The sequence below is a fragment of the Salvia miltiorrhiza genome, chromosome 3, assembly GCF_028751815.1.
Source record: "Salvia miltiorrhiza cultivar Shanhuang (shh) chromosome 3, IMPLAD_Smil_shh, whole genome shotgun sequence".
Taxonomy (NCBI): domain Eukaryota; kingdom Viridiplantae; phylum Streptophyta; class Magnoliopsida; order Lamiales; family Lamiaceae; genus Salvia; species Salvia miltiorrhiza.
In genome coordinates this window covers 32,765,219-32,787,213 of record NC_080389.1, presented here as the reverse complement: position 1 = coordinate 32,787,213, position 21,995 = coordinate 32,765,219, and the positions used below count along the sequence as shown (strand labels likewise).

General features: G+C 41.5%; 2 protein-coding genes across 2 annotated transcripts; one reads left to right on the top strand and one right to left on the bottom strand.

The window, feature by feature from the left end:
- Positions 1-9,716: 9,716 nt before the first annotated feature.
- Positions 9,717-12,288, top strand: LOC131014067 (uncharacterized). Its single transcript, XM_057941988.1, has 2 exons — positions 9,717-11,791; positions 11,889-12,288. Exons 1-2 carry the CDS (start codon positions 10,395-10,397, stop codon positions 12,223-12,225), a joined length of 1,734 nt encoding a protein of 577 aa, XP_057797971.1. The 5' UTR covers positions 9,717-10,394; the 3' UTR covers positions 12,226-12,288.
- LOC131014070 (uncharacterized) lies at positions 12,256-13,924 on the bottom strand. Its single transcript, XM_057941992.1, has 4 exons — positions 13,361-13,924; positions 13,182-13,289; positions 12,903-13,106; positions 12,256-12,820 (listed from the first exon to the last, which is right to left on the bottom strand). Exons 1-4 carry the CDS (start codon positions 13,892-13,894, stop codon positions 12,365-12,367), a joined length of 1,302 nt encoding a protein of 433 aa, XP_057797975.1. The 5' UTR covers positions 13,895-13,924; the 3' UTR covers positions 12,256-12,364.
- Between the last annotated feature and the right edge of the window lie 8,071 nt (positions 13,925-21,995).

The window sequence follows — 21,995 nt, the reverse complement described above, 5'->3', positions numbered from 1 at the left end:
ACAGTGTCCGTAGAGGAAGGCCTACCTCTCGGCACGAGTTTACTGATATGGTGATTAATGATGTTAAAATACCTGCCCGGGTTATTTATGAAAGAAATGATATTTTTTTTGGTAAATACGAGTCTTTAAAAGAAAACCCTCGTATCTTACTACTGTTGAAAGGCTTGACAATAAAATGTATGTATGTATGTATATTTCGGCATGTGTCCACTAAGTACTTTCGTACTTAGCCCTGCATATATTTCTAAATGTGCAGGTTGAGCTGTGATCGGGGATGTGGTGTGCAAGCGGAGCTTTTGTCGATCTAGGAAGAGTAATTCAGAGCGGAGTATATGTCTTCATACATATGCTCGAGTTATTGTTTTTTCCGCTGCGAACACTGATTTTGCTAGATATCATGTCTTTTATCAAACAATATGTATGGTTTAACAATATCCTCAAACTCCTTGAGTACCTGTTTGGGTAATTTTATGTATGTCCCCCTTTGACCTCCATCAATATCTATTATTCTTAAATTGTTGCCTTATATAATGTCGAGTCATCAAAAGGTTAGATATGCCCCTTTCTAATCCCGCTCCTAAATCCCCTCCCCTTTTGTCGCGATTTCCCCGAGTTCGCTAACCTTAGCGGGCGCGGCCGTGACACGCCGTGTGTCATTCAACGTCTCCGAGTTGCTGCACCAATCACATCGTTGGGGTCTAGAGATCCGTTCTCTAGGAAACTTCGTAGATTAGGTCAAGGGTTTTGGGACAAAATTCCACCCTTTATCTTTACTTTATTTCTCATTTCAAGTCTTCCGCTTGTATTTATTGTGCCAACCGGTGAAATTCCATATTTATCGGCGAGGATATCATATCATTTGGTATCAGTTTTCCAGGTTTCGTAAGGGTCGAAATTTCTAAGTTTTTATCATTTGGGTTTCGTTGGCCGCGTTTCGTATCCAGGGAAGATGTCGATGCCTTCATTCCAAGGGAAGAGCGATCCAGAACTATATCTTGAGTGGGAGAGAAAGGTCGAGTTGCTATTTGATTGCCATAACTATCCCGAGTTCAAGAAGGTGAAGTTGGCAGCGATTGCGTTCACAGACTACGCACTTGTGTGGTGGGATCAGATGATAACAAGTCGGAGGAGAAATGGAGAACCACCTATTCAGACATGGCAAGAGATGAAGGTGGTGATGAGAAAGCGTCATGTGCCTAATCATTACTACCGGGAGCAACATCAACAGCGACCTGCTCAAAATTTTCGAAGGGGTCTCATGAAAGATGAAAAATCTTTCGAGGAAGACTTAGAGAATGTTCGTCAACAATTCTATGACTGTAAGAGAAGGCAAGATGGAGCAAGGGATCATGAGGATGATTGGATCTATGAGAATCGGGGCACTTGGAGGCAGTATCAACCATTTTCTAGCGGTTTCTTTGTCAAAGGGAATCAATGGAAAAGTGAGGCGCCGCCACGTGACGACAAGAAGCAGTTCTTTAGGTCTCGGACCGAGGGGATGAATTCAGCAAATCATGGTAATCCGGCAGTTTCCGATGGTTGCCATCGAGTTACAACGTGGTTCATGTACCAGGGATTCGGACATCGTACGCGTCAGAAATCTACCTTGGCAGCACAGGCTTTAACACAAGTTCAGGGTGTTGCAAAAGAGCAGCGATGCGATATCGACGAAAAGACCGCGGGGAAGGTTAACACTAAGGAACAACTGGTGGAGAAAAAGGAGAAGAAGGCTGACCTGGCAGTCGTGGTGGATAGCACAGTTGAGGCATACCTGCATCCAAAAGAATTGGTGGTAGTTGATAGAGAGGATGATATCAGCATGGATGAGTCTATTCCTAAGTTAGAGCCACGTGAGGAGGTGCTGCTTGAGGAATATGTTCCAACTCCTTTGGAAGCAAAGGTTTTGATGCAGATTACCACGTATGCAAGTGAATTCTTTTGTGATGAAGCGCCGATGCATGCTACATGGCTGTTCGGAATAAAAGTGAAGCATGGCAGTAGTTTCACCAACAAATTTTTCTTGTTCAAGTTTCAAGCAAAATCAGAGTTAGAGCCAAAGCATTTGGTTTTTGATCCCGGCAAGATGACTGATGGACAAGAGAGAAAAGCTATGGTCCATCAATTGTTTCTAGCAGCCAATGAAGATTTAGTTTTTGATCCAGGCATTTACATCGACGACTTGGATTTGAGGAAAAATCCTCTTCAAGAAGAGGGGAATGATGAAGCCCGAACAGAGCCAAATTCGCTCCAGAACAGAGCTAAGCTCGCCAGAGCTGAAGTCGCTGTGCCACAGCAGAGGAGTCCACAGAGCAGAGCAGCGGGGCCGAGCAGAGCAGCGGATCCGAGCAGAGCAGCAGAACCGAGCAGAGCAGCGGAACCGAGCAGAGCAGCGGAGCCGAGCAGAGCAGCGGAACTCGAGCAGAGAAGCGAAGTGCCAGAGAAATCAAAATGCCAGAGAAATCAAAATGCCAGCGAAGACTTGATTCCTCTGCGCTTTGCCAGAGCAGATGAATCGTCCCGCCAGAGGAATCTTGATTTCGCTGCGCCTTTGCCAGGGCAGAGAAATCGTCCCGCCAGAGGAATCTTGATTTCGCTGCGCTTTGCCAGGGCAGAGGAATCGTCCTGCCAGAGGAATCTTGATTTCGCTGCGACTTGATTCCTCTGCGTTTTTCCGGAGCAGATGGATTTCTTGCTAGGGTTTTTTTTGACTTACTGAACAAGTTTCTTTGTTTCTTTGTTTACGTTTGTTTCCTTATTTACGTTAGGATTTCCTGTTCCCTATAAATAGGGTTGCTATGTGTTGGACGAAGGGTAGACGATTTTTGATAATAATATTGTGAGTTTATTCTCTCTCAAGTTTCGAATTCTTCTTGATTAATCCAAACAAGAATTCAACCTATCGACAAATCGACGAGTTCATCATCCCTCGCCGTGTGTCATTCAACGTCTCCGAGTTGCTTCACCGATCACATCGTTGGGGTCTAGAGATCCGTTCTCTAGGAAACTTCGTAGATTAGGTCAGGGGTTTTGGGATAAAATTCCACCCTTTATCTTTACTTTATTTCTCATTTCAAGTCTTCCGCTTGATTTATTGTGCCAACCGGTGAAATTCCATATTTACCGGCGAGGATATCATATCAAAGACTATAAGAGATGTGGTAATTGCACGAAATTTTCAAAATCTTTTTCCCATAAATTTTACCAGGACCACTGCCAGATAGACAAAATGAGTTTAACATATACTAGGAGCTCAGAACGGCCCCCATATCATAGATACTATACAAGATGGCTCCAAAGGAATTGGAGGAGATGAAGATTTGGTCTCATCAAACCCAGTGTATGGCCTTGGGGCGCACTCATTCTTTCGTAAAGAGGAAGGATGGCACATTGAGAATGTGTATAGACAATAGAGAGTTGAGCAAAGTAACACTCAAGAACAAATATCCTATATTGATCATCTGTCGAGGATAGACGATATTTTATTAGCTCAGATGAGCGAGTGCATTCTCAAAGATAGATTTGAGATCTGGATACCATAAGCTAAAGTTTAGACCAGAAGACGTACCTAAGATGACCTTCCGAACCAGATATGCGGGATCATAATGGTGCCACTCGAATTAACCAATGCATCAGCCGTGTTCATAGACCTCATGAATTGAGAGTTCCACCCATATTTAGACAAGTTTGCCTTAGTTTTTATAGATGATGTCTTGATTTACTCGAAGAATGAGAAGGATCATGCGGAACACCAGAGAATAGTCTTAGAAATATTGAGCTGCTGAAATAGAAATTTTATTGAAGAAAAACAAAAACCCTTGAGAGCACAGGCGCAAACAAGGGGAGTCCGGAAAAACCAAAACCAGAAAGAGACAAAAAAACCCAAGCGAAAGGAGAAAAAACAATAAGAATGAACAAAAGACGAGACGGGGCCGCAAAGGGTGACAACCGAGGCCGAGCAAAGTCCACGCCAGATCCGTCCCGGGTAGAGCACAAAACACAAGTACAAGCGCCAGAGAGATCAAGCGCCAGAGAGATCAAGCGCCAGAGAGAACAAGCGCCAGAGAGATCAAGCGTCCGAGAGATCAAGCGCCAAAGAGATCAAGCGCCAGAGAGATCAAGCGCCAGAGAGATCAAGCGCCAGAGGGATCAAGCACCAGAGGGATCAAGCGCCAGAGAGATCAAGCGCCAGAGAGATCAAGCGCCAGAGAGAACAAGCGCCAGAGAGATCAAGCGTCCGAGAGATCAAGCGCCAGAGAGATCAAGCGCCAGAGGGATCAAGCACCAGAGGGATCAAGCGCCAGAGAGATCAATCGCCAGAGAGATCAGGCTCCAGAGAGATCAAGCGCCAGAGAGATCAAGCGCCAGAGGGATCAAGCGCCAGAAGGAACAAGCGCCAGATAGATCAAGAGCCAGAGAAACAAGCGCTAGAGAGATCAAGCGTCAGAGAGATCAATCGCCAGAGAGATCAAGCGCCAGAGAGATCAAGCGCCAGAGCTCAAGCGCCAGAGGGATCAAACGCCAGAGAGATCAAGCGCCAGAGAGATCAAGCGCCAGAGAGAGCAAACCTGCCAAACAAAAAACAAAACAGAAGCAGACCAAACAAACCAAAACGCAACGGAGCAACAAAGAAAAGAAGAACGACAAAGCGAAAAGCCAACCCTTCCCCCCGGGGACAAAGGTCAAGGGTGGATCAGCACCTCAATCGTTCCATCGAACCACCAAACCGGCTCCGAAAAGCAAAGGCTTCACGAGGCTCCCCCACCAAAACAAGCCCGAAACAGACCTGCCTCAAGCATTGCAGACCGAGGATGAGAACGAAGTAAAGTCCGGGGAGGCAACATCAAGAAAAGCGACCAATCCGGTCAGACCCGATTCCCCGCAAGCAGTGAGTCTCCTAAAGCGAAGCCGTTAAGAAACTCAACCAACAAACTTAAACTTAAACATTGAAGGCCATCTTCACGGGATGAAGTAGTTGGGGTAACCAAAGAAAACCCGCGAGTTTTCCCATGCTCATAACAATACCACCATCATAGGAGCAGAGGCCTAGAGGAGGCCAACTTCACGGAATGAAGTAGTTGGGATCACCAAAGACTTCCCGCGAGGTTTCCCATGCTCATAGCGGTTCGATTGTCATCGGAGCAGAGACCAAGAAACAAACAACACAAGCAGAGAAACCAGCTTGCCATGAAGACACTCCTGCAAACATCAACCGGACAAATCCCATCAAAGAAGCTCATCCATCCGTTGCCTCCCAAAACCGTAAACTCCGGATCACACCCAAGGTATGCACCGAGCTTAAGGCCAAGATCAGCCACCAGAACCCAACACAAGCCAGAGCCTCGGAAGCCAGGGCAAAACCAAAGCGGTGAAGTAGCTCAGCGGCACGCAAAGAAGAGATTACCACCCAAGACCAGCGGACCCAGGGAGCCCAAGAGCAAAACCCGAAAGCGACAGCCCAAAGTAACCGAAAACCATAAAATAGCAAAAAATAGGAAAAGACAGAAACTTCCCTGTACGACCCAGCGCACCTAGGGGACGATACGAATGTAAGGAAGGCCTCTTCTGAGTCTTAGAAATATTGAGAATAGAGCATCTTTATGCCAAGTTCAGCAAGTGCAAATTTTGGCTCAGTAAGGTCACGTTTTTGGGACATATTGTCTCATCAGAAGTGATCAAGATGTACCCTGAGAAAATATGAGTTGTACACAAACGAAGATTGTTCACTAACCCCAATGAAATCAGAAGTTTCTTGGGATTAACATGTTACTATCAGGATTCACGAAGGATTTTCCAAAATAGAAAGACCAATGACATAATTACTTAGCAATAGAATCTAATGTCAAGGATGAGTGATAGCATACGCATCACGAAAGCTTAGACCACATGAATTGACCTATCCAACTCGTGATCTAGAATTAGCTGCGATAAAGACGCCACCTATATGGAGTTAGGTGCGAGATATTCATAGACCATAAAAGTCTGAAATACTTTTTCGAGCAAAGGGATCTTAATATAAGATAGAAAAGATGGCTTGAACTAGTAAAGGATTATGACTGTGGTATTAACTACCACCCAAATAGGGCTAACATAGTAGCCGATGCATTGAGTCGCAAAACTGAATCCAAGTGGGAATTCTCCTCGCTCTCGAGCTTGGACTCATAAAAGATTTTGTAGAATGAGTTTAGAAGTGGTTCAACTAACGGAATTAGTGGAAGGTATTATTGCCCCAATAGTAGTAACACCTAATTTGAGAGAAACATTGTTAGATGCATAAGGAAATGATGAGACCTCGAAGAGAATACGTTTAGCAATAAGAACATGCAAGCTTGGCGTTACCACGAGACGTCAAATGACGCGTTAATGTTTGAGAAAAGATTGTGTACCCCACATGAGGAGAAACTCAAGGATGAGATAATGAGCAAGGCTCATGACACGCCATATACTGGCTACCCGGGAAGCACAAAATATACTAGGACTTGGAAAGAAAATTCTGGTGGGAAGATATAAAGAAAAATATAGCTTCATTTGTTGAGAGATGTCTAACAAGCTAACAAGTGAAGGCTTTGCACCAAAGACCACATAGAAAGCTACAACCATTGGAGATTTCGGAATGGAAGTGAAAACACATTGCAATGAATTTTGTTACTAGTTTACCCAAGTCGAAAAGAGGAAACACTGCTATTTGGGTAATAGTAGATCGATTCACGAAATACGCCCCTTTTATACCAATGTCGATCACATATGGATCGGACAAGCTAGCCCCACTATATGTCGGAGAAATTGTGTGTTTACACAGTGTGCCGTGTCAATCACTTCAGACCGGGATTTAGTTCACATCCAGACTCTGAATGAGCTTACAGGAAGAGTTAGGCACAAGGCTATTTTCAGTACCATCTTCCACCCACAAATAAATGGACAGATGAGAGAACAATTCAGACTCTCGAAAACATGTAAAAAGTAATAGTGCTAGATAGAGGTGGAAGTGAGGAATCAATGCTTCCATTGATTGAGTTGCCTACAATAATAGTTATCAGACAACCTTCGATATGACGCCTTATGAGGCATTATATGAAAGAAAATACAGATCACCACCTTACTGAGATGAAGTAGGTGAAAGGAGAATTTTAGGACCAGACACGGTCAGTGAAATAATTGAGATAGTCTAACAAATCAGAGAAAGAATAAAAGAAGGAAACATTTGAAGTAGCAGACAAGGTCTTCCTAAGGGAATAACTAGATTTGGTGTCAAGGAAAAGCTTAGACCCCGATTGTGGGACCTTATTAGATTTTAGAGAGAATAGGCCAATGATCTATAGATGGGCGTTACCGCCAACTTTTAGGAAATGTCCATAAGGTTATCCACATATCTCAACTCAAAAGTATGTTCTAATCCAAAACACGTGATCCTCCTAAACAAATCGATCCTTAGCCTAGATTTGAGCTATGAAGGAAAAGCTAAAACCATCTTGAATCGAAAAGTGCAGCAGCTCAAGAACAAGTCTATCACTTTAGTGAAAGCCCTATGTAGACACCATGGATAAGAAAAAGCCACGTGAGAACTTGAAAGCAAGATGAGAGAAAACGCCAGAACTTTTTAGCTCTCATATGCAAATTTCGGGACGAAATTTTTGTTAAGAGGGGTAGTATGTAGTAGCCCGCTCTTTTAATTATTATTAAGTCTAGTAAATGCGATAATTACTTATTGCATCTTCAGTTATGATAAACCCAGTAATTATTTATGCGTGAATTCAGCTTATGATACTGAATTATATTATTCTTTGTGGCAGAGTTATTATTTTAAATCACAATTGAATTCTTAGGCAGTCAAAGATTTAATTCTCAGATTAATAACTGACTTAGCAAAGTCAAGTTAAAGTTGTTATTTTATATGCGATAAAAATATTACTACTATTAATTACCTAGAAGCCGTGATTTAAATTCCAACTTATTAGAGCAAGTTATATTATATATTTAATTCACAGAGAGTTATAACAAAGCATCGTTATTTAGCATACCCGGAATTAGATTTACAGATACAATTTAGCAAGAGAGAATTATTTTAATTATCACATTACACTCTACATTTACAAGCATCATCCTTGCTACTCCTACTCTAGACTACCCTACTACATCAAAAGGGGGTAAAACCTACTCCTACTCTAGACTACCATATTATATCAAAAGAAGGTAAAAAGGAAAGAGGCGAAATTTAAAGTGCCCTTTCTCTTATCAATAATTTGAAAAATGCCCTCTCTTACTATACCAAGCACTACATGCCCTAAATAAGTGAAGAACCGAAAATGCCCTTTGAATGTGATGGATGTGCATTGTTTTCCGCAAAAGTTCTTACACATCTATGACAAAAGTTGTTAAAGTGTAAGAAAAACGTCAATTCATCAATTTAAAGAAGCAAATCGGTCAAATAAGTGTTGGAACATGTGAAAGACTGACAGAAAAAATAATATTTATTTATTTTTGAATTAAAATCGAAGGTTTTACAAGTAAATCGTAGGCTAATTAATCAATGGAATATAAATACTAAAAATTAACACAATCGATATTAGCACTCAAAACACACATTGGAAAAAAAAAAGAACAATCCGACCGTAAAAACAAAGTGTCCGACCGGACATAAGGTTTCATCGGTCGGACGCATATATGTTCCGATCGGATAGATGTTTTTTTGGTTCTGATGTGTGTTTTGAGTGCTAATATGGATTGTGTTAATTTTTTGTATTTATATTCCATCGATTAATTAGCCTTCAATTAAGGGACATAATTTTTTTTTTTTAAATTGATGATAAACGACAAATATGATGTGAAATAGCTTTGTCAGTAAAGTATTCATGTCAAACACTCTAATTTCATTGAAATTCACGTGAAATGAAGCAATCTTTGTTTATATATGAGTGAATTCTCTCATTATCTCATTCTCTCATCCTCTCATCCGAACACTCAAAGTGAAAAAACACTCAAAACTCATTAGAAATTCTAATATTTTCCAAGTGGTGAAGCTATTATTTGTGAATTCTCTCATCCGAACGTTTAAAGGTATGTCATTTTACGTTTGAAATGTAATTTAAGTTGGTTATTGTTTATTTTCAATGTTTTGTTTGATCCTATATGCTTATGTGAATTATTAGCATATTATAGCATACTATGATTTAAAGCCACGTTTGAAGGAAATACATGTGAATTAGAGCAAATTCTATCATGTTTTAAAGTATTAATTAGTAATTATTAGTTGCATTTTAGTTCTATACATATATATTGCTACATAACTCATGTTAATATGCTCGAAAATTATGTATCCGCCCGGACAAGTGTCCTCGAAAATGTGTCCGGCCGTGTGTAATTATATATCATGTAATACACGGCCGGACACATTTCCTCGGATACTTCCCCGGGCGGATAGATGTTTTTCGAGTGTATTAACATGTTATATGTTGTATTTTAACATTGTATTAAATTTACATCATATATTTATTTATTTATTATTTTTTCTGTAGATGAATGAATATGGGAGATACTTTGTGGTTAATTATGGAGGTGCCTTCAATGGTTATGAGTACATCGGCGGCTCTTCTAAGAATTTGCATATTTTCGGAGACACAATGGCCAGTACGGTGTACATGATAAATTACCTGATGATGGAGAATTCATTGAGCACTAATTACAGCTTGTATTATTTGACGAAGAGATTAAATGGTAGGGTATACAGTAAAAATATTCTTGCCGATGACAATGATTTGCTTCAGTTGCTGGCGTCGCAGCCACATTTTCCTGAGATTTATGTTGTTGAAGACGATTACAGTGGAGGAGTGTATGTTCCTTCGTTCGATCTCCCTCAATCTTCCGGGTATGGAGGTGAATCCAGTGCAACATTCGAAGGTGGGGACGGATTGGAAGCAATCCAAAGATATGCTTATTTAGACCTATCAGCCGGAGATTCACCGGCGCAACAAAGTGTTGAACCGTCGGTCACTTGGGGTAATGATCAGTCAACGGGTTGGCCTTCATGGGATGAGCCAAATCCGTACCAGTACGATCGCCTAACAACTGATCGTTGTTGGGGTCCAGCTGATGATCAATATACGTACGAGCCTCAGTTTGTGGAGGATGCTGGTAATGTAGATGAAGATTATGTTCCATCGTCTGAAGCCGAGACTGATACAAGCGCCTCTGAAGACTTGTCGGAGACAGAGAACGTGAGAAGGGCGGGGATTGAATATGCAGGTTGGCAGAATTTGCAGATCGACGAGGATGATGACGAACAGGTTCCTGGAGCAGATGAACTAACTAATTGGTTAGTACCGGTTATCCCGTTGGACGCCGCAGCGGCACTTGTGGATATTGAAGATTATCAGCTACTGCCTCGGGAGTTGTCAAAGAATATGTATTTCAATAGCAAAGATGATCTGATCGTTGCAATCGGTCTGTGGAACATGAAGCAGGGCAAGGAATTTTCTGTCAGCAAATCAGACAGCAGACGAGTCTACTTCAAATGCAAGCATTCAGATACGTGCCCCTTCAAGCTCCATGCATCGTCACAAGATGGAGCCATTTGGGGAGTGTATAAGTTCACCAATGAGCACTCATGCGACGGTGAGCTAGGGCGCGTAGCGCGAATAAAGGCCCCCGCAAAAGTCGTCGCAGCATATTTAGCACAGAAGATACACGACGAATGCGAGATCTTGAAGCCGAAGGCCATCCAGCTGGAGCTGCGACGTGAGTTTGGCGTACAGATCAAGTACGATGTTGCATTGCGAGCCCGTAATCGAGCCACTGAGATGGTTTATGGTCGACATGATCAGTCCTTCGAGATGCTGCCCAAGTATTTATACATGTTGAGACAATCCAATCCCGGTTCGATGGTGGAGTGGGAAGTTGACGATGATGGTCGATTCAAACACTTATTTGTTGCTCTTGCAGCTTCGGCTACCCCTTTCATGTTCAGCTTACGGCCAGTGATTGTCGTCGATGGCACACACTTGAAGGGCAAGAATAGGGGTATTTTGTTTGTTGCAGTGACGAAGGACGGCAACGAGAGTTTGTTCCCACTCGCGTATGGTGTTGGCCCGAAAGAAAACGATGAATCGTGGACTTATTTCATGTCACGCATTCGACGTGTTTATGGCCAAGCCAATGAACTTTTGATTGTCTCTGATCAGCATATCTCCATTGCCAATGCTATCAGGAATGAGTTACCAAATGCAACCCACGGCCTATGCTACTACCATTTGCAAAATAACCTGAAGCATTACGGTAAGGCAGTGGTCGAGGTGTATCGACAAGCTGCATTTGCGTACGAGAAGTCCGACTTCAATAGGGCTATGAACGCCCTGAAGTTTATGAAGAGAGCTGCGTACGATAAACTAATGGGGATTGGGCCGGAGAAGTGGGCTCGTTCGATGTGTCCTATGCCTGTGCGACGCTACAGTTTTATGACATCAAATGCTGCTGAAGCTTTTAATTCCAGATTGTTGTGGGCAAGAAGACTTCCTATATGCTCGATGTTAGAGGCAATCAGAATTGTTATTGAGAAATGGTTCAGCGAGCGACTAAGGGCTGCACAACAAATCGAGCAAGGCTTGACTGCTGAGGCTGGTAAAAGGGTAGCTATTGAAGTCCAAAAAAGTCGTCGATACACTGCACAAAGGTTGAGTGGCATGAAGTATAAGGTGCAAACTGCTGACAGAAGCTTCAAGGTGGATCTGGAGAAGAAAAAATGCGAATGTCGAGTATTTCAGCTAGACCAACTGCCATGTTCTCATTCAATCGCTGCAATAAGGTACGATCATGAAATGATTACTGTCGGGTTCATTGAAATGTAAATATGTTCTAATGTTCGTTATATTGATTACTATCGAGTTTGTTTGTTTTTATAGTGAAGCCGGTGATACGATCGCGGAGTATGTAGACTCGTACTACACGAATGACTTTCTTATCGATACTTACTCTCGCGAAGTTAATAATCTCCCGCCGAGACGCCAGTGGTTGGTTCCCGAGCACATCGCTGAGCAGGTTGTATTACCTCTGATTGTAAAAGGTCAAGCGGGGCGCCCAAAAGAAGGTAGACATCGAGGTGGTGGTGAAGGCACCAGCACACAAGCCGATGAGTCTTCTAGTATCAGGCGTCGTAAACCAAAGAAGTGCAGCATCTGCCATGAAGAAGGACACAGCAAGAGAACGTGCGCTGGCAGGGCGACTGAGCCCAGGGAGTAGTGGGATGTATTTGTGTGCTGTAACAGTTAATGATATTGATTGAATTATCTTATTATTCGATAAGCTGGAATGATTTACAGGAAATAATGCTCGTTGAATAACCAAATAGAAGCACACATTAATGTAACAATATACAAAACTATGCAGAACCAAGTCTAGTGATACGGGCTTTCCTAGTTTCACACAACGAAAATATAGATCTAGCAATCTTGGCCCTGTATGCCGCCACGTTGTGGTTACCCCACTCAATGGATGGAGAGCCAGATATCAGTCGTTCTGCATACATGCAGACGAAAGGCCCGCAGCTGACAGAGTCCTGCTGGTGAAACTGAACCTCCGCTGGAGCAAACACCGCCGTCATAAGTGGGTACTTCTCCTTTGCCACTGTCGAATCAATGGATGTGTCGTCTAGCCACCTCGCCAACTGAAGGACAATTGGCAACAATCTCAGTAAAGGCAGTAGTTCACCAACTCGACCATCCTGCTGTCGAGGTGATAGCTTGTGGAATACTGGGTCATAGACCTCGCAAACCAATTCTCCTAACCGGATCCGACATAGGACAAAATGGTGGCCAATTATGACTGGCATGAGAACCTATGACAAACCACAATGAATTGATAAGAAACAACATATAAAGCACAAATGACTAATGACAAATAATTGTTTAACTGATTACCTGTGTGGCATCCATCCATCCTATATGACCAGGAGGAAGTTCATTGCCCTTAACGGCTTTTCCACGTATTTGGCAGAGCCAGTCTATCCGGGGCAGCCAACCATCAGCTACTGCTCCATGCGTCAATATATGATACTCCTCTGGAGTAAACTCACTTCTTGCCCACTTCTCCAATAGAGCGTCCCACTCGCCCTGGAGGTATATCTACAGATCAATAGAAGTAATTAATAATTTATATTCGCACCAATGAAAACATACAAATAATGAAAGTTTACTTACAAACCAATCCGTGTCTAATATGATTGTGTTATTCATATCTACGTCATCCAGTAAATCTGCTGAAGCTCGAAGTCTATTTCTCAAGCTTAAGAAATACAAGTCAATATCCTGCAACAAAGTTAAAATCAATAAGTTAGTAGAAAGTAATTTAACAATGTTAAAATCAATAGATTATTTACCCCAGTTGTGAATTCCTGGCTGACATTATCCACCCGCGCGAAGTCGTCGTACTCCCGCAAACCACCACTTGCCTTGACATAAATCTCACCACCCCTACCCTCTCGACACCTAGCCATCCACTTCTCATAATGGTCACTGCAGTATTGTGTCACTGGACGTGGCATTCGGCTATTAACCCAAGGCGATCTCTGAAAGTTAGACGGACGCCTCACCCTCTGACTGCGACGCGGGGGCTCTGCTGGTGGCTGCTCTGCTGGCGGCTGCTCTGCCGGCGGCTGCTCTAGGTGCTGCAGCAGCAGTACCTGTGGCTGCTCTGCCTGTGGCTCAGGCTCCTCCGTCTGAGCCTGTCCTGCCGAACTGGACTGTCCCCACTCATGTGGTGCAATAGAAGTGAGCGGTTCAGCAAAGAATATCGGGGTCTCTGTTCTATACTGCGGCTTCAGGAATGGGGAAGACCAATGAGGGTAGACCTGGGTCGACCAGTCAAAAGTCTGCTCCGCCGGTGTGTAGTCGCCCTGAACAGACTGATTCATGGCCCGCCACTGCTCGTTGTAATCCTGGGTCTGGATACTGGATGGTTCCTCACCGCGGGGGTCGTCGTCGCAGGAACGTGAAACGCTTGGCCCTGAAGCGTCGGGCCCTGAAGCACTGGGTGGAGGAGACCGTCGCAGTGGAGGAGAACGTGGCTGGTAATCATCAGGGGACCGTCGCTGGTCATCATCATCAGGGGAGTCAGGCACTGGGAAATGTTTGCTCTTCTTGCACCTATCCTTTTTACCCTTGCCCTTCAGTTTATCCACGAATTTGCCGAAGGCCTTCTTAATCTCCTGACGGATCGTCTTCTTCACCCACTTACGGTCCACCTCACCCTCGCTGGGACTGGATACAGACCGAGATCCGCTCGACGATGAAGAAGTATGCGGCGCTGGGCGCTTGCCCGGATCTACTGAATGACGAGCCGGCTCGTGGGGTCGAGCATCCCTCACAGGGCCCCGAACACTGTGACTGCGAGTCATACGAGGTTGACTAGGTACATTCTCCTCGTCCCCGCGCTCCTCCACAACACGGGCTCCGGTCTGCTGTGGAAATTGGACACCCCGAGCTAATGGGTTGTCGGGGGGCCTGAAGCTCACCGAGAGTTCGCCCGGTGTCAGCGCTGATATGAAGTAGTGACTCGACATATCGTCATCATCGGGCTCCAGGGGCAGGACACCACCCTAGAAAGCAACAAAGATAATATATTAGAACATAAGTAAAACCAGTAACGGTGAAACACTAAATCTTAAATAACTGATTACCTGTCCCTCGAATAGATCGCGCAGACCGTGAAGCCGGGGCTTACCCCTGAAAGTCCATCTCAAACACCGAGGGTGCGCTGTCGGATCACCGCTAGATGCTGCGACCATGTGTCCGAGGCCCGGGACGCGCTCCAATGCCCTGACATATAAAGCCCACGAAGGACCGTAGAAGTGATACTTCTCGCCCTTTCCTGTCTCTCTCGTATAATGACATAACATCTTATACGAATACGCGCCCCAGGGGAATCTATCAAATGTAGCCAGATCATCCACCAAAACCCAAAGCCACGGCTGTACCCGCGTATCCAACCCAAGAACAAGGGTGTGAGCCACACACACGAGGACAGCACGAAGGTACAGGCTCCCATCCTCATCATCCACTCGACGATCCAAATCGCACACGCGTTTGATGAGCGACTGTATGGTCATGCTTCGCGTACCGCAGAATCGTTGGTATGCCTCCACGCGACTGCAGTCGTGCTGTAACGTCGCATCGAACCTCGATCCCCCGAAATTGAGCCCAGTCACTAATGCGTAGTCCGCAGGGGAAAATCTGACTCGTGCTTCGCACAGAAAGAAGCACATCTCATTTTCTTCTGACACAATCTGCCTCGATACAATCTGGTGTAATGCTTTATTGCTCTTCGCGCCGGGCCTCCAATCAGTGAAATGCCCAAAACATGATGCTCTAAATCTTCCCAATAAATCTGAATTGCACTGTTCGCCGACCACATTTAAAGTTTCAACCAGCTCCGGAAAATGTGAATCCCTATAGTAGGTGCTGATAGCAACCTCCGTCTGGTCTATAGTGTCGCGACGAAGATATGGGACATTCGCCTATTCATTTACAAAATGAATACCATATTAAATTCAGTAAAAAAATTAAAAAATAATACAAATAGGCATAATTAAATAACTACAATTTAATCAATACCAACCAATTTAATTAAACTGCAATTTAATACTAAATTCAGTAAAATTCAGTAATATTAAACTGCAATTAATACCAAGCAATTTAATTAAATTCAGTAAAATATTAAAAAACTGCAATTTAATATTTTACCAAGCAATAACAGTTTCAATAATTAATAATTAAACAATTAAATATATTTATTTAATAACAGTTTCAATAATTAAACAATAACAGTTTCAGTAAAATAACAGTTTCAATAATTAACGTAAACATACAGATATATTAAGTAACGTATTTTAGGCCTAAAAAGAAACTATCCGGCCGGTGAAGTGTCCGGTAAAATGAATCCGTCCGGGTACATTTCAGATTGAAACTGTTCCGGCCGGACGCATTATTCCGGGCATAGTGCCGGCCGGATAGTTTCTATATAGGCATAAAATACTTTATTTTATTAAATTACACAAAAACCACACAAACAATGCAATGTAATACCCAGCAAAACTCGCAATAATAATTCAATAATGATTACTTAAACAAATATAATTAAATTAAATTCAGTAAATTTCTAATGATTAATATAAACACACAACTAATTAAAATGGAATAATTTATGCTAAAACACGATCGGTCCGGCTGGTGAAGTGGCCGGATAAATCGATCCGGCCGTATGTTTCATTTAAATAATGTTCTCGGCCGGATCGATTTATCCGGCCACTTCACCGGCCGGACCGATCGTGTTTTAGCATACATTATTCTATTCAATTTCATGAAAATTAAAAATAAATACCTGTGAAGAAGATGCCATGGATGAGTCCGAGTGTGCTTCAATCTTTTGAACTCTCTGTGCTTCAATCTTTTGAACTCTCTCTCTCGGTGGGTAAAAGTGAAGAAGCCGATAGAGGTGTGTGGTGGAGTAAAAAACCCTAGTATTTTAAAGTAAGTGGGTAAAAGTGAAGAAGCCGATTGTATCGGCTTTATGTCTATCAAAAGGGAATCAAATTTTGAAGAAAGATATTTTTACCTGTATGTATCGGTAACATGCATGATTTTTTTGGGTAACAAGCATGCATTTATTTGGGACGGATATTGAGTATATTTTAAATTTAAAGATATCAATTGATTTACACGATATATATAGTGTTATATAGTACTATATATCAACATTCAAGAATAACACAATATATATATATATATATATATAAATATATATATATATATATATATATATATATACAAATAATTTCAAAGAATATATGTATTGAAATTAAGATATTAAAGGGAAAAAAAATAAAAAAATTTAAGATAGATACGCATGGATATATATTATTAGCGTCTTGATTTTTTTTTTTTTATGAAATTGAATAAAATAGAATATTTTATGCCTAAATATCATCGATCCGGCCGGTAATTGTCAAGGAAAAATGTATCCGGCCGGGTCATTTGTAAATTGAAATGTACCCGGTCGGATACATTTCTCTGTCCATTTTACCGGCCGGATCGATGATATATCGACATAAAAGTTTGTATTCTATCTATTTGTATCTTTATATTAATTTTTACTATTTTGCTGAATTTAATTTAATATATTGTTTAAGTGTTAATTAGTGTCCGGTCGATATATTTACAATTTAAAGATATGAACACTATATATATATATATACAGTGACTTACAAAATCATTGCATGCACAGATTGAAATCATTTCGGTCATTATTGTAAAGAAATGCATTGAAACTCAAAAATGTGTAAGATTGTGTAAGAGAACCGAAATCATTACATTTGATGTTGACCCACTTAAGGGTTAATTAGTAATTTAGGGCATGGATAGCTTTGCATGATAAGGGTGGGCATTTTTCAAAATATGAATAAGGAATGGGGCACTTTTGCCTATTAACACAAAAGGAAACGTGTGGGTGTGTGCAAAAGATAACTGCAGCAGCACCTCCCCCCCTCATCCAATCACCTCCTACAATCCTCTCATATTCCCCATGCATGAGCCAACATCTTCACCCTTATCATTTCAGACCACAATTCTTTTTCATTCATTTCCTTATTCTTCAACAATCCGAGAATTTCCGGTCTCTCCTTGTTTGCGCCTCCTTGTTTGCGCCTGTGCTCTCAAGGGTTTTTGTTTTTCTTCAATAAAATTTCTATTTCAGCTTCAACAATCCGAGAAAGAGCAAGTAGACTCAGCTGCTACTGCCAGGCTTCGAAAGGTAAGTTCGGCTTGAATTTTTCTGACAACTCCATTCCAATTCCCCTGCATTTGTTAAGGAAACAAATCAAAATATTATTTCAGCTCCTTCACCACTGAGCTCAATCTCACAGCAGCCATCCAAACACCAAACTTCACAGGTATATACTAAGCTCCCTTACTTCAATCCATTCACATTTCATCCAACAACCATGATCAGTTAAATAATACAGAGTATACAAATGATTATATGCTTAAGGGGACTAAGCATAATACAGAAATCAATTTATACATATATATTTTCTCCACTTGAGATAAAGGCAATGAGAAAACTCTCACAAATCAGTAGCAAAACCAAGACTCCATATAGACTTAAATATTGAACTTAGCATTTAGAAGGGGAGGGAGCCTTATTCGAGGTACCTGTTTCATTTAAACGGGGAAAGATGACGGCTTGACGTCGACGCTAACCGCATGGAAGATGAGGGGGTTGACTGCCCTGCTCCGCCGGACTCCAGGGAGACGCAACGGCGTCGAACCAGGGCGGTGACCTGGGATTTCAGAAGTGGCGCCTACAGTTGCCTCGACTTCGCTGGATTCAAGAGCAGCGGCGGACGTAGCACAGCGGCGCGGCGATTCCGCCTGAATCGGCGGAGAGCTAGGGCTCGTTTTGAAAGGAGGAACTTGAGCCATTCTGTGAAAGAATTAGAAGGCGGGCGAAGGGCATCGACTTCGCCGGATGTACAAAACCAACGGCGGCCCTTGCTGATCTCCTTTGAAGCACAGCGCGGTTCGTGGAACTCCAAGCACGGGGTCTCGCCAGAAATCGAACGCGGAGGCGACGCGACGACGGCGCTGCTCGCTGGTCTTCCAGAGGCGGCGGCGTCGAACCGTGATGAGATGAGAGAAGGAGGCAGCGATTCTTTGAGAGGGGCGGGTGGGCGAGAACGGCACCCTCGGCCGGACACGGCCTCGCCGGGGCCGTTCGCGGCGGAGCTGCGGAGGCCACGGACGTCCAGACGCAGGGAGATTTGAAGAGAAAGAGAGAGAGAAATGGCTGAGACCAATTTTGAGAAATTGGGAGAGAATCGAGTGGGTGAGGTAGGAGAAGGAATTAGGAGTTTTAAAATGTGTGGGCTTGTGTTGGGCCATCTGATTTTTTTTCCCTTTGGGCCGAAAATTGGGCCTTCATTTTAATTATGTGGGCATTACTTTTATTATACGTATATAGAGATCCCCTGCGTGTCGTAGGCCTTTTATACGAATGAATGCATGAGATGATTTAACTGTTAATTTCAGTTTTATATATCTATCAAACGAGTTTAATGCTACCTTTGAACAAGTTATTTCGTTACAAAATCTTTGAACTGAAAAATATTACAACTGTTGTCTTGCCATAAAATGTTTAAATTTTAGTATGATATCTATCTGATGTGGCTTTGCCAGTTATGTAATCGAATTCGGGTCCTGAGCAGTTGATAGCTATCCTGCCAGGGCTAGTGTACACCAGTGACCGAGAGTCATCTAGCGGGTTGGCCGGTTAAGTGTCCGTGAGAGGTGGCCACCTCTCCGGCACATAGTTCCAGATATGATAGATTACGAGAGAACTTAGTCTGCGCAGACGAACTTTAAGAATTACAAATGACTTTAGTAAGCTTGGGCTCTTTTAACGAAAACTCCCTTGTTGTACTGTTTACAATGGCATGACAATTTACAGTTTTATGAAGCATGTATCTATATACTTTGGCATACGTGCCCACTGAGTACTCTTGTACTCAGCCCTGCATATATTTCTAAATGTGCAGGTTGAGCAGTGGCTGATGAAGATGAAGTGACGAGTGGAGCTTTTGTCATAAGTTTATTAAATGAACTCTTGGATACATGTCTCCATACATGTAGTTCAGATATTGTTAATCCGCTGCGTACTCTCGAGTATTATGTCTTTTAAGTCAAGTCGGATTCATCTGAGCGTACAAGTTATTCGAGTCCTTATGATCAAACAACAATTATTTATAAATTTCCCTTCATTAACAATGAGTTGAGTCCGATCCTTCATTAATTATTCACTCCCTTTCTAACCCCGCTTCTAATCTCCCTCCCTTAGTCACGGTTTCCCGGCTTAGTTATCCTTAATTAAGTCCGGTCATGACAGTATTAGATTTCATCAACAAGTTCTTTAGGATTAATGGTGATTGTTGTTCTTATGAATTTGAATGCTTGTTTATTTCTCTTGCCTAGATAATTGTTGCTTTGTGATTTTGGATTTAATTATTGATTTATAGATTGTTATATTAGAACCCTAGTTCTACATGCTTTCTTACTGCTTTCTTTGCTTGCTTCCTATCTATTGCCTAGATAACATTATATGCTTTGTTTCAATTACGCATTAGTTAATCGGAGAGTGAGTGTCAGACCCAACCTTCTGATTAGAATGTTTAGGTTCTTTTCTGTTTTCTGTGCGTAGCATGATCAAAACCTTGTTTAGCCTTCCTTGTGAGACGACTTGAGTTAGCTTACTACACTAGGACGACCTCGTACGATTGCGAGTCAATCCCTTAGGTGTTTTGGGTTGAGTCACTATACTAATATTTGATCGAAGACAATAACTTTCTTGCTAGTTCATTTTTGAAAATTACCTACTAACTATCACCCTTCTAATTCTCACATATTTACATATATTGCCACTAATAAATCCACCATTTTTTAAAATAATCCTATTAACTATTGTCACTTTTTATAATTTGTAATACATATTCTCCACTTACCAAATACACAACTTAATTTGTTAAAACTCATGTCTACTTTTCTTAAGAAAATTGTTTCGTGGACGGATAAAGTTTAATTTATTATAATTTTGTCTTTTGATAGTTTTATAATTTTTATTAACAATTTAACTTGTAGATTAATTTTATATATAATTTTTTTTCCCCAATTATTCAAACAGCCCCTCGCATAGTCTCGACTTCGTAGTCTTTTTTTTTTTGGGTCAGGACTTCGTAGAATCAAGAGTCTCGACTTTTTTTTTTGGTCAGGACTTCGTAGAATCAAGAGTCTCGACTTCGTAGTCTTTGATAAGTCTTCATTGGACTTTTATTAACTCAATTTTATCACAAACTTTTTAGCTCTTGGAAAATAGTAGGAACTAGGAAGTTAATGATAACGTACAGCACATCACAAACACATCAGCTAAAATTTGATAGCTACGCCTAAATTTGATATAAAAAAGTAACATAAAAATCTGATGGAATTCTTTATCAACTTTGTCCGGCATATTTACTTTTCTCCGTCGAGCTTCTGTCCGATTTGAGTAGATAGGATATGTGCGAGTCTTCATTCATTTCATCTAAGATGTTGAAAATTCAACCAAAGCATGAAAAGGTTCAACTTATTATTATTATTATTATTATTATTATTATTATTATAGTCATATTGTGTCGTCATCGTATCGTAGTAAGATGGATGAAAAGGGGCTTGAGCCCTATAGCATTGGCGAGCCCCATGGCTCGATTGCACGCTTGAAGGAATGAGCCCGGTTTGTACGCGCCTATTTTAAAAAATAATTTTTGTTTTTAAAATTTAAACCTACACCTTTTTTTTTGTTGTTGAACAACTATTTTTCAATTTATTTGAACCCAAAATCTCTCTATAAATTACATATTTAGTCATGATTTGGTATATGTAATTTATGTAAATCTATTTTTTTTAATGTAATTTTTTGTTTTGATTATTGTTGTTTCTTAATTTATATTTAACATAACTTTATTTATATAATTCAATGTTTATTTGATTTAAAAAATTGTAGGAAAAATCTATAGAGCCCTCTTGTAGAAAGGGTGGCTGTATAGAGAGATGACTCTCCAGAGAGCTTAGGGTTTTTCTGTTGTGAATGCTCTAAGGTCCTATTTGGCTGGTATGCATGTTAGGATATGCTTAATATATACTTCCTCCGTCTCGGTTATAACGTCTCAAAAAAATAGGACACACAAATTAAAAATAATGTAAATAAAGTAAAATGAAGATAAAATAAATGGGAGAGAGATAGAGAAAATAGTGAAAAAGTAAGAGAGAGAGATAAAGTAATGATGAGAGAGATAGATAGAGTAATAAAGTAGTACTCCCTCCATCTACAAAGAGCGTGTGGTGGAGTGGCGGGCATGACCGCATGAGTTTTAATAAATGGTTGGAAGATACGATTTTAGTATTGAAAGGGTCCCACAAAGGGTAGTATTT